The 12,247-nt window shown below is 42.6% G+C and overlaps 1 protein-coding gene across 6 annotated transcripts in view; it reads right to left on the reverse strand.

Annotated features, from left to right (window-relative positions):
• The window catches only part of SURF1 (SURF1 cytochrome c oxidase assembly factor), a 147,211-nt gene that overhangs the window by 109,788 nt on the left and 25,176 nt on the right, over positions 1–12,247 (reverse strand). For all 6 annotated transcript variants that reach the window (XM_069609342.1, XM_069609345.1, XM_069609344.1 and 3 more), the window contains exons 2-3: positions 482–562; positions 55–130 (exon numbers count right to left, since the gene is read on the reverse strand). In XM_069609342.1, coding sequence (XP_069465443.1) covers positions 55–130; positions 482–562 — 157 coding nt within the window. The remainder of the gene's footprint in view (positions 1–54; positions 131–481; positions 563–12,247) is intronic.

Consider the following 12,247-nt stretch of genomic DNA (forward strand, 5'->3'; position numbering starts at 1 on the left):
GGCGTTCGGAAGGTGACAGTTTTAGTTGCAGGCGCCTGCATGTCTACAGCTTACCTGTGTTCTTACTTGCGAGGCAATATGTTGCTGTATAAGACCTCGGACGTATTTTGCTGAAGCAGCTGTTTGGTACCTACAAGAAACATTCAGATCATCATTAAAACAGCTGCAACAAGGCAACAATGCTCCAATACGCATGGCTATACCTTTTTTCAATATTGCTTATAGCAATCTAAGGCCACTGAACTATGTTTTGACAGAGGATGTGTGATTGAAACATCTTGCTACTGTATATTGGTTATATTTGTAATGTGTCAACTCAAAACTAGAGGCGTGCATTCAAGGCACAGCACAGAGCGGTGCCATTCAATGGGGTAAAGGAGTAGGAGTGTGTGAGTGCACAGAGACAGAGAATGAGAGGATTCTACACCAGACGACAAAGAGTCAGAGAGAAAATCTTCACAGTACCCCTGGTGTTACTTACGCAGCGCCCGACATTCCGCAATAGGAAACCCTTTACTCCCCCATTCGTAAGAAGTTTCAGCACAGACATGGCTCTGGGCAGCTATGAAAAAGACAAAGTATACATACATCGGTCATAAAACAATACTTGTGAGTTGTATTCGCAAACTTACAGATATATAGCGAAGTGCATGAAAGTCTAGCGTATTTCATGGCATCGTTAAACTGCACATTTAGATAACAGCTGTCTCTCCAGGCCTATTCCATCCCCTGCGAGCCACTTGGGGTAGGTAGCTCAAGGCTTTCAATACACTCAGTTCCTGTGTCCTATGTGTAAACATAGATTACTATAAAGCCATACCTCAATGCATTACTTCCAGTCTCATCTTTCAGCCTCGAGCAAACAGACGAACAGACGTAAATCAATGCTCCAGATAGGATTTTGAGGTGGGAATGTTTTACTCCCGATTTTTTGAGTTGCAGAGTAAATCCAAATCCACATGATTTTTCTCCTTCCCAAGGGAGTAAAACGTATCTGATGACCTTCAAGTTTAAAGGTTTTTTTTCGAAACATTAAACAAAGCCCTTTCCAGATGCCTCCTACCCATTTGCATCTTTATGATTCACAGGAGCTCTGTTAAAAGCTGCTCCAGACACAGAACCAGCTACTAACTAGCTACGTTGGGTGTCCATAAACCAAGAACCTACCTCTGCCTGTATTACTTCTCTGCCACTACTTCTGTTTCACGGCTTCTCCATCATGGTCTTACTCTCTTCTCCGTCTTGTTGCCATTGCTACTCTGCCTCTCGCTTTGTTACTCTGCCCCCACTACCAAGTCTTGCTATGCCACCTGTTAGGGTTTGCTGCTCTGTCACTCTGCCCCCCCCCCCCATCTCTGCATTTTATTATTGCGGTTTCTCTCATTTGCCTTGTTGCCTGCATTGCTGCAACTCCTTTGCGTCTCTCATGTCATAACTAGCTTGCTTTCCTTTCTCATGCTCTCTGTTGCAGTCTACTGTTCATGATCTTTCTTCCACAGTCTTAGATTATTTTCCTTCCTTTGTACGGTGTTGATCTGTTTCCTTATTGTCCCGCCTCCCAATTTCTGTTTCATACATCACTCATGTTGCTGGTTTTTGTGCGTCTCTCTTACCTGTTATTTGCCTCTGTTTCCTTACTCTCACTTTCTTTGTTACTGTACCTTCTCCTTGGTATTTTCCTCGTGTTCTTGCTCTTCCTTCTGTTTTGACACACCTATTAGCGCCTTCAGCAGGTACATGAGCCAATCAGGATGCTCCGAACCCACTCTGAATCGACCGACGCAAGCACGGGTTCAGAGCAACCCGAGTACTTTGCGCACCGCTCTCCCCCGGCATCTGCTGTTTTCACTCCTCCCCTGCCCCCCGCCCCCTAATCTAGCCAGCCCTCCGAATACAACACTCCTCACATCAGCACATCAGGGGCTACTCCGCCCGGGCTGCACACGCTTCCTGCTTCAGTGCCATGGAAATGGGAGAGGGGCTGCGAGCAGATGCCTGCCTTCCATTTCCATGGCAACCCTGCCTGACTCTCCTCGGCCGCTGCTGCGAATGAAGCAGTGCAGCCAAGTTTTCTTTTGTGTAATTGCTATTAGCACCTCAGGGTTTGCCTTGGAGTGCTTCTGAGGGATACACTGGCCTGGTAATGGCACCAGGGCCAGGCGTTACAGCCCTCGTTTCCTTTGGGCCTGTCACTTGTGCCCCCGGCTGTTACTGGTCGGTGTAGCCTGCAGAACGCAGAATTATTGCTAAATGATGTTCTCTGTTCTGCCTGTTGCCATGTTACTCTTGGGTTCAGAGCTATTATTCAGTTATTCTTCCTCGTGTGCTCTTTCATTTGGCTAGTGCCAGAGCAATACTAAATATTTTTCATTTACAAATCCAGCTCAGCTTGAGCATTAAGGGGTCCCTTCACATGTAGGCAAACCTGCGTTTGGGAGTTTGACTGGACATTTGTCTCAGCAGATGCTGCCCTTGCTTCCATGAATATGCTTTACTTGCAGTGTATACCAGCCCTGATGATAAGTGGAAAGCGAGGGCAGCTCTCCTACAATTCAAACGTGTTATGTGCTCTGTATTTTAAGCATATCTCTTCTGCAGACATCAACTCACTGAGCAATGGACAGGACTGCTACCTGCAGGTTAAACATTGATCTACGCAGCAGGATTAAACAGCAGAGCTACATTTCCTGGTATGCTATTGACTCTGAAAGCGCCCATAGGATGGTGGTGGACTGCCAGCCTCATTGAAGGCTCCCCTGACATGACTGGCTCGTCCAAAGCTCTAAGCCCGCTTTAACTGGCTATCCTACACATAAATCAGGAGAATTATAAGGAAGATGGTGCCAGTGGAATGGGATAGGTTATTGGCAGTGTCACTCACTAGTCAGACATATAAGAGGGAGAAATTGCGAGAAGCACAAGATTTAGCCTCATCACACTGTCCATCAGTGTGGATCACTCCCACTCTGGAGAATGGAGGGAAGACCTCAGACACGGCCCACCAGTGTATATCACTCCCATTCTGGAAAATGGAGAGAAGAGCTCAGACATGGTCCACCAGTGTGGATCACTCCCACTCTGGAGAATGAAGAGAAGAGCTCAGACACTGCCCACCAGTGTAATATCACTCCCACTCAGGAGAATGGAGAGAAGAGCTCAGACAAGGTCCACCCGTGTATATCACTCCCATTCTGGAGAAGGCAGAGAAGAGCTTAGATGCTGTACACCAGTGTATATCACTCCCACTCTGGAGAATGGAGAGAAGAGCTTAAACAGTGTTCACCAGTGTTGATCACTCATTCTGAAGAATGAAGAGGAGCTCAGACATTGTCCCACCAGTGTACATCACTCCCACTCTGGAGAATGGAGAGAAGAGCTTAGACGCTGTACACCAGTGTATATCATTCCCACTTTGGAGAATGGAGAGATCACAGACACTGTTCTTCTACAGTTTGCGTGAACACATGGTGGTAATGTGCCATTGCAGCAGCTCGGTTGAGAAATTCAGGTATGTTCACAAAATACAGCAATATGCATTAGTCGTGCTGTGAATAGTTGATATTGTCCCATGAAAAGGGTACAGTAGCTTAGCTAAGACATTGGCATACTGTGCCTAAATATACAGCACAAGTATTAAGAGGTATCAGTACGATCATTCCCACTAAAAGTATATACAGAACTGCTGAGAAGCGTTGCTTCTGTTCATTTAAAACTATCAGCTAGTTCTGCTGGGAGGGGTTTCTACTGTTCCATTATACGTATAACGTTCCATCAAAGAAGTGCTGGTAGATTTTCACACTTCCCATCCTTGTGCATTATTATATCTTGACTGGGGGAGGGAGTTTTAAGGTAAAGTTCAGACCACATGCCCAGCCATTCCTTTCTCTCACTTTCTCTGCTGGGGCTACCGACTATACTGACTGGGCCCCATCGCGCCAGCACACACAATCACAAGCAATCTTTTAAAAATACTTCAATCCTTTAAACACATCAAAAGCCTCAAGCAATTAAATTCCTAACACGCTTCTGTAATGGAGAAAAAACAGAATGAAATGCCCATGCGTCAACTTTGCAAACTTGGCGAAGATTCTGCTGCAAATGAGCTGCCTTCATGCTCCAGTCATCCAAATTGGCCTCAGTAAAATACCATTATGACATTATTTTCCAAAGTGTCCTAAAGCATGTGCACAGCACATTTGTGATGCAAAATGCTTTGAAAGTTAAAAACAAAAAAAAACATTAATTCTCTCTCAAGACCCACACAGAATCTGAGAAATCGACTAATTTTACCAACACAAAGTATTTTCTATGTAGCATTATCAAGAGGGCAGAGTGTTAGACGGGGCATGAATCATTGCGGTTTGCCATCAGTATTGGACACCATGATTTATTGCCATGAATAACATGTATAACTGATACGTGTGGGAAAAATAAACATGTCGTTTTCACAAGATTTAGTTAAGGAAAAAGGCTGAATACACACCTTATCTGGAGGGCTGAGCATAATGTCAGGCCAAACTTTAAAAGATGGTGTGATAAACAAAACACCATTGTAGTTATATTTGCATTACACCAAAAGCACTCAAGAACAGGTATTTTGGAAATGCCATATCAGGTAATGAGACAGAGCATTCCTCAATGACCCACGTCCTGTCCCTGGAATTCTGGAAAGTTTAAGATTAGAACTAACAAAAGGTGCTCTCTCACTCACCTCTAAGAAGCCCTACGACTGGGAAGTTTTTTGATTCTTGCAAAGACGGTAGAATCTGATGGTTCTAACCCCAGCATCCAGATCAAATGTGGATCTGCCGTAGCTGGCTGACTGAGCACTCCCTTGTTTGCCACCAAAACCACATGCCTTTGTTTGATAGTCTTAAGGTTTCACTTATGAGCAACTCAGTCGATTCTGCACACACGTAACAGTTGGGGAATGCATATGGAATACATCCTTTTGGTCCTGAAGGCGGTGGCCTCCAACCGATATGTGTACGCCGAAACAACTGAGTTGCTAGTTAAGCTTCATTTACTGCACATTTGTAATAGATCTCATGACTTACAGCAAAAAGAAACTTCTGCATCTTTTTAAGCTCTACACTTCGGGAGCTAAGTCGTTGACCATACAAAATAAAATGCTCTATGCCTACAGTGATGGACACATCGTGGTGAAGTACAGTAAACCAATATGCATGCTAGCTGGTCTGTTTCAGACATTTTAAATATAGAAATCACCTGGCCTTCCTTTTAGTGTGAACCATTCCGTCTTGGCTACATTTGCACTTGGGGGTACTATTGCACCCTTACACTTTATTATTAGATACATTATTTCTTTCTTTGGCACATGAGATATGCACCAGTTGTGCGATTGTATCGATTGCCCAGTCATGCTGCTAACTGAGTCCCCTTTGTTGTAACCCCAAAACATTGTCAGACACACATTTGTTCGTCATCACTGCCAACTTGTTATATTTGTAATTAGTGGAATAGCACGTGTACACGGGCCAAAGTACGTGAAGAAAGACATTTTCAGAGTGTAAATAGAGACATTATGGAGGTGTGATATGATAATTGTTTTAACAGAAAAGCCTTTGGTATGGGCGAAAAAAAGTAATTTATTTTGTTGGAGAAATGGTGCTTAATCGAATGAATTTCTGTTTACATGTTTTCTTAGTGTATGCAACTTAAAGTATGCTGTTCAAGTGGTATTCCTGTCTTGGGCCTTTTCTTCAGCTAATTGAAGGTTATTGTTGTAATACACATTTTGAGTATGATTCATGGAACTTTTTCCTATGGGATTGTGCCATTATAAAACACTTCCATGAATCAGGTCCTTTGTTTGCCTGGTAGATAACTTGAAGTCGTAAGGCAACAGCTCCCTCTAGCGTGGTAACAGGCGAAGCGGGTGCATGACGGCTTTGAAAAAAGATACATCTGGCCTGTTAAAGAAAGGAATGGTTTGGTAAAAAAATGTTATTGCCCCTACGGGTCGGCCATGTGTTTTTAAGCCCAAGTCGCTCGATTTTAGAAAAATTTCCTATGGACCTTACCCGAGTTTTCGTCCATTAAACGCACGCGAAAACAGGCATCAGGGAGCTGCCATTTTGTGATAATCCTATCACTTGCCGCATCGCCCTGGCTGACCTGCTTTTGCAGCAATAAATCATATCCCCCGCCCCCGAGCCTGACATTATCAAAACATTCATATTCCCCGCCTCTCTCCGTGACGTTACTGTGCTGTGTAGGCAAACGTGCCCAGTCGTCTTCTACGCGACTTCACACAGAACCCGGAAACCAACACAGATCAACTCACAACACAGCGCGCCACAATTCGGAATATGAAACTGTACTTTAAAATCAAACAGCAACACGGTACATTTGGTAAAGTACATTTATTTGACATTAAATGTTTATAGAATATTCAGCAATTGCCATATTAACTCGGAATGCCATTTATTTACCTTTATCTCTATCCGCAAAAACTGTTCCGTTTTATCGTGAGTCACGCGCTGTTCCTTTATGGTACACAGGGTGTTGGTTTTCGTTAAAAGAAGCACTTTGGTCGCACGGTGAACCGCAAGGCTGTTCCATCAACTAGGCACTAGGCCAGCGTAAAGGTTGATATGTTGCTTCTAGCCGCTAGTACCGCGTAAGGGCATATGGGCCCTTGGCGATCATCCCATAAGATCGTCAAAGTGGTGCAGTTGTTGACAAAGCCATCTGCCGTGGTCTGAAACTGGTGGCAGTAGTAGTAGGGTAGGATATACCTGTTTTGAAAACATAAAAATTATAATTAGACTCGCCAGCCGATCTTTATTAATATTATTCATTTTATTTATTACGGCCTATCTGAAACTATTTGCTTGCAAGGATAGTGCAATGGAGTATGTTCGGCTCTAAAATCAATGCGAAAAGTAACAAAATAAATCGAAGTTAGCACACAATGAGAAACGACTGCCTACATGCGTGTGGGCATGTGGACCTGCATGCCCATGTGCCTGCCACAAGGACGATCCCACAAACATTTTCCTAGCTCTTCATTCATTCATTTATTCATGCATCCATTCATTAATTCTTCATTCTGGTATAAAAGCATCTAAAGAGTTACTTACATTATATTTGCAATTTCCATTGTGTCTCTGCGTAATGCAGTCCGTAAATCCCACTGTGCTCTTGACAACGATTTTTCGTATACTGAACTAACATGAAACTCGGTCTAGTTTCATAATTTTCTGCCTTATCGTCGCTTATGTTATTGCACCCCCCCTTCAAATGAAGTTCTTTCGGCATGGTCCTTGTCTCTCAAGGTCAAAAAACAATAGAACCTTATACTGCCAGTGCGAGTTGTGGGCCTCTTCAGGCTGCAAGCTGAAAATCAAAGCTGCTGACCTTCACTAGAAATGAGCATACATTCTTTCTTTGCAACATCCCGTAGTAAAGCCATCTGTGAGAACTTGAAGTTTCGAATCCATCTATGTACTGCGCCTCAATGTGCAAATGCGAACTGGCTTATCTCCCATCTGCAACGGCTCGCTTGGCACGTTCTAAGGCCCCCAATTTTGTCCTTGTTGTCTGCGAGCTTTGCAGCCCCAAAGAACCATAACTATGGAGACATTTAATTTTTGGGGGGAAGGTCAGGGAAAGTATAAAGTACCCGCGGAGTTGAGTTGAAAGTGAGATTTATTGTTTGTTTTATTATTTGCAATACGCAAGCCTCCCCTCGGTTAACAGTGCGCAGCATTTACATGAGATTGTGAAAATTAGTTACATCAACAAAAATATATACATACACATATAGACAAGGTCAGCAATATGAGGTGAATAGAGAGAGAATTCAAAGATGACACCCAGGTTGTTCGCCACCCAGGATGGTGAAGGTAGGGGTTAGGGTTAGCATACTTTGTCACTGTAAAATAACATTTATTTACAAAAAGACAATCGTATTACAATTATTTAAACCGGGATTTGTACTTCACAACCAGCTCTCCTTTGGGTGGACATGGCACAGTGGCAATGTTTGGTGGCAATGGATCAGTGCTCCGCAAAGAAACGTTCAAAATTCCATATCTGTGCTTCTCTCATACAGCAACAATAAGGCTTTTGAACTCCATTTCGTCATAGACTGTTTTGATCACCCATTGCTTACTTCTTTTTGAAAAGGCCTTAGTGTAGCGAGGCATCCTTACATTACCCGTAGTCCTAGATTGTTCACGGCCGAGATTCTCGTTATGGGCCAAGACGGCAAGTAGAATCCTATGTCTCAAGCCCTGTATGCTGAAATGCAAGCGCTTTGGCCTGTACTTTAGGCACATATGTGGAACACCTCCAAACCTCCTGTGTGATAGAATTCTGTCAGTCCACTCAAATCTCTTGATAGAGTTTTATCGAAAACAATCTTCTCAATGGCTTTGTGTGTCGGTGAAGATGGATTCAACCACTTCTTCTTCCGTGCCTCCACTGGGGACAAAGGGCCATGTTCACATTGGTGGAAATGTAGGTTTTCTGACCAGCGGTGCACGTTGGTACAGTGGTGCATCAGTGACCGCCATTTTTCAAGTAGTATTTCCACTGACCCTTCACAAGTTTTGGAGCTCCACCAAAGATGGTTGCTGATAGACTGAGACTACTCTGAAATACTTTCCAAACCTTTTTTTTCCCCCTGCAGCCGAGATTTTCTTATTGATTGATTTAGCAAGATGCCATACGTCAAACTGATGCTTAACATGTGGGAACTGCTCTCTCATTGTCTTGGCAATTGAAACGTGTCTGTCCGTGGCTATGAGGTCGATGTGCATTCCCCTTGATTGTAGATATTCCACTGATTTTATAAATCCTAGTTTCTCCATGGCCACTGAGGATGTACATTGTGTTACCTGCACGACCACCGAACTCACAATTTTCTTACTATCCATGTCCTGAAAGTGGTAGGTGCAGTACTTGGCAGAAAATCCAGGGCTGCCGCACTGTCCATCGCCGGCTAGCCTGAATCGTTTGCCTTCGAATGTACTTGCTACAGACAATCGTTCAATTTTCCAAGCATCACTAATGGCCGGAAACAGATAATCATGTTGGTATTTGTAGTACTGCGTTTTTTAAATGAAATGGAGTCCCACAAACTGAAAGAAAGACTCCAACTTTCTAAAACTGGACCCACTAAAAAGTGATGCAGCTGCACACAGTAGATTGCCTGCTGGCAGTTTCCCCAGCATCGGTTGTGCAGACAATGAGAACGTATGATTTAATCTACAGGCGGCATTTATTTTGACGTTACTGCCTTTTTTTTGACGAGTGACATAAATCCCACATACTTTCCCTCTAACGGAATGCCCACATTTCAGCATACTTATAATATTCATCAAACAACTGTTGAATACTATGTATTTGCCCTCTTTCATTAGACTGTCATCCGGCGTCAAAGTTGATTCGGCCTGTGACGTTGAGGACATATCATCACATTTGAAAGAAATATCGCTGCTATCAAGTTCTGATGCATCGGTGAATGCTGCTGCTGGTTCATTCTCTGTCATTTCAACATCTGCTACTTCAACATTGATGGGAGAACACAACAATGTCGACAGCTTTTTTGGTGGCAATTTTTTGGCGGGTGTAGATTGTGTGAATTGATCTGCGACTACTTCAGAGCTATCTTCAATACATCCAATATAATGTTGTTGTGGTGGTGTGGTCGCACTGTAGCAATGGTCCAATACAACTTTGCTGGATTCTCTGGACACATTCATTTCATGTTCTGGCCATGAGCATCTCGAGTCAACACGCCGCATCTGAATTAATAGTTCCTCCATAGTGTAAGTGGTCTGGCAAGCAACATCTCTCATTCGCTTCACTGTCTGTGTATGTATAGTTCGGACACCCACGGGTAACTAGAGGATAGATTGGAAAAGGGATGTTCAGTTTAAACACAAGATAAAGTATAGTACAATTGACTGGAAAAAAAACATAAAATAGTCCGCAGCACAAAAAAAATGTCTAAACTTATGAACTGTTTGTAATTAACCTTATTGTCTCTTTTCTTTGCAACATTTTTGACTCGAACTTCAACATCTGCACGCTGTAGCTCCGATTCCTTTCCGCATCTCTTCCCTTCCTGTTGCGCTGCAACGACTATATTTTCTGTATCTGCATAGACAGCGCGGAATGAGGCTCCATCGACTCCCTGAAACATAGTACTTTCATTACTGTGTATCAAAATATTGTTAGCATAAAACACACGTGAGGAAGAACACACAGGTACATCTCAATAGCCAAACACGATTTAAACATTGTGTGGAACAATCAAACGACAAGTATTCGAGCTCTGATGACCTAGTTTGATGTAGCGGTCAGTATCCATACCTCTGGCTCTGCATGGACTGCCACGAATGATTGTATTGAAGAGGAGGCATCAGCAACTCCCTGAAACACAGTACTTGCGTTAGTATGGTTTTCAATATTGGAAACATAACACACTTGGGGTCGACGGCACAGGTACATATAAAGAGATAACAACAAATGTTGCATTGTCTAAAAGAATCAAGGAATATTTAAATATGATCAGATTTAATCAACTAATTTCTCCGATTTCTTTACATCTGCATCATCTAAATGGGATCTTGTGATTGTAGTCGAAGTTCCATCGTCTCCCTGAAACACAGTACTTGCGTTAATAGGGAAGAAAGTATAGCAAATGTAATCATGTTATATGATCACGGTCAATGGAGCTGTCAATATCCATACCTCGTGCTGCTGAAGAACATCTAGGGCTGTTGTCAATGTGGTGGACGCTTCAGCATCTCCCTGAAGGACAGTACTTTCATTAGTATGGATAACACTAGTTATAACTGAAAACAAACACCAGGGGACGACAACTAAGGTGTATATCAATTGGAAAGCACTAACCAAACAATTGGTAAAATAATCACACGATACATAAAGACTGTTACTTGACATGCATAAAACAAGTCTGTAGCGGAATAGCCAAGTATGATTACCCGATACGCGCTAGAAGTGGTTGATAACTGCGGGCACGTCACAGATGTAGAATGTTCTTGCTTCAGATTCATTGGATAGTCAAGCAGTTGTAAAGGTAAATTATTGTTTGATAATGAAATGAAAATATTAAAAAATTGCCATGTAAACCAACGGAATACTTGAGAATAATGCTATTGAAAATGTGTATCATAGTACAGTTCCCTGTGCCCATAAATAGATTTCCTTTGGGGGTTATAAAATTGAAAAAATAATGTATTGATAAATGTCATTATTCAAAAAGCTATACACTCATATCAATATCAAAAGTATTACAAGGGAGTATTACAAGGGACACAACACCTAAAATATCAATTAATCCATTCGGCTACCTACACACTACCGCAAGGCCTAAAGCTAAATCCGGACACTTGACTCACCAGTGGCGGAATGTGGACGAATAGAGTTAGAATAGCGTTTGCAAGCAATTTTCGTGTCGTTCGCCGTTTATTCTTCTTTGTTACCCAAGATGTTGCGTACATGTTCGAGGAAAAGTGCCGGCTGCAGATGCGGCATCGATCACCCCTCTTGTCCTCTAAGACTTGTTGGACTCTACTTTGCAGCTCATCCAGTGGATATCCGCAATGTCTGACCCATTCTCTTATTCGATCAACAGTTTTCGGGATTACATGCATTGTAGTGCCTTCAGATTTAGCATGGGTCTTCGAAGGGCAACCGCTAATCGAACAGGCAGGCATTGTTGAAAAGTAAATATCAAGATTATTATAAAACCTTGATGAATAAAAATGTCATTAAAAAGTAAATGAACCATACCATGTTCAATGCAAGGTTTGTTGTGGTCGCCGGAACTATACCAGTTCATCATGTGCGGCTTTGTATTTGCATAAGTTACAGAAATCTTTTAAATGATGTGACTAAACTCTGAACATGTGACTCGTCCCTTGGATGTTCTGTCTTGCACGAAAAGGAAACATGCTTACATTATAGACTGGACCCCCGAAGGATGCAATTCGATGACAATTGACACAGATGAAAATAAATAGATCTATTGATAGCATAACAATTGAAACTCAAGTCAATAGCAATGAGACCAATGACCATAGCACTATTGGGTACTGTAATCGCAAATAGATAGAAATGTAAAAATGACTGAAATATGACTAGGATACATGGCCTTACCTTGACCAAACAGTTGGATTCAGCAGGCCGAGCTGTATGTTGCAGGAGAACAGGTAGATGTCCACAGGTAGCACATGGACGAGTTTGC

The sequence above is a fragment of the Ambystoma mexicanum genome, chromosome 8, assembly GCF_040938575.1.
Source record: "Ambystoma mexicanum isolate Mex_15411 chromosome 8, UKY_AmexF1_1, whole genome shotgun sequence".
In the NCBI taxonomy this organism is placed as follows: Eukaryota; Metazoa; Chordata; class Amphibia; order Caudata; family Ambystomatidae; genus Ambystoma; species Ambystoma mexicanum.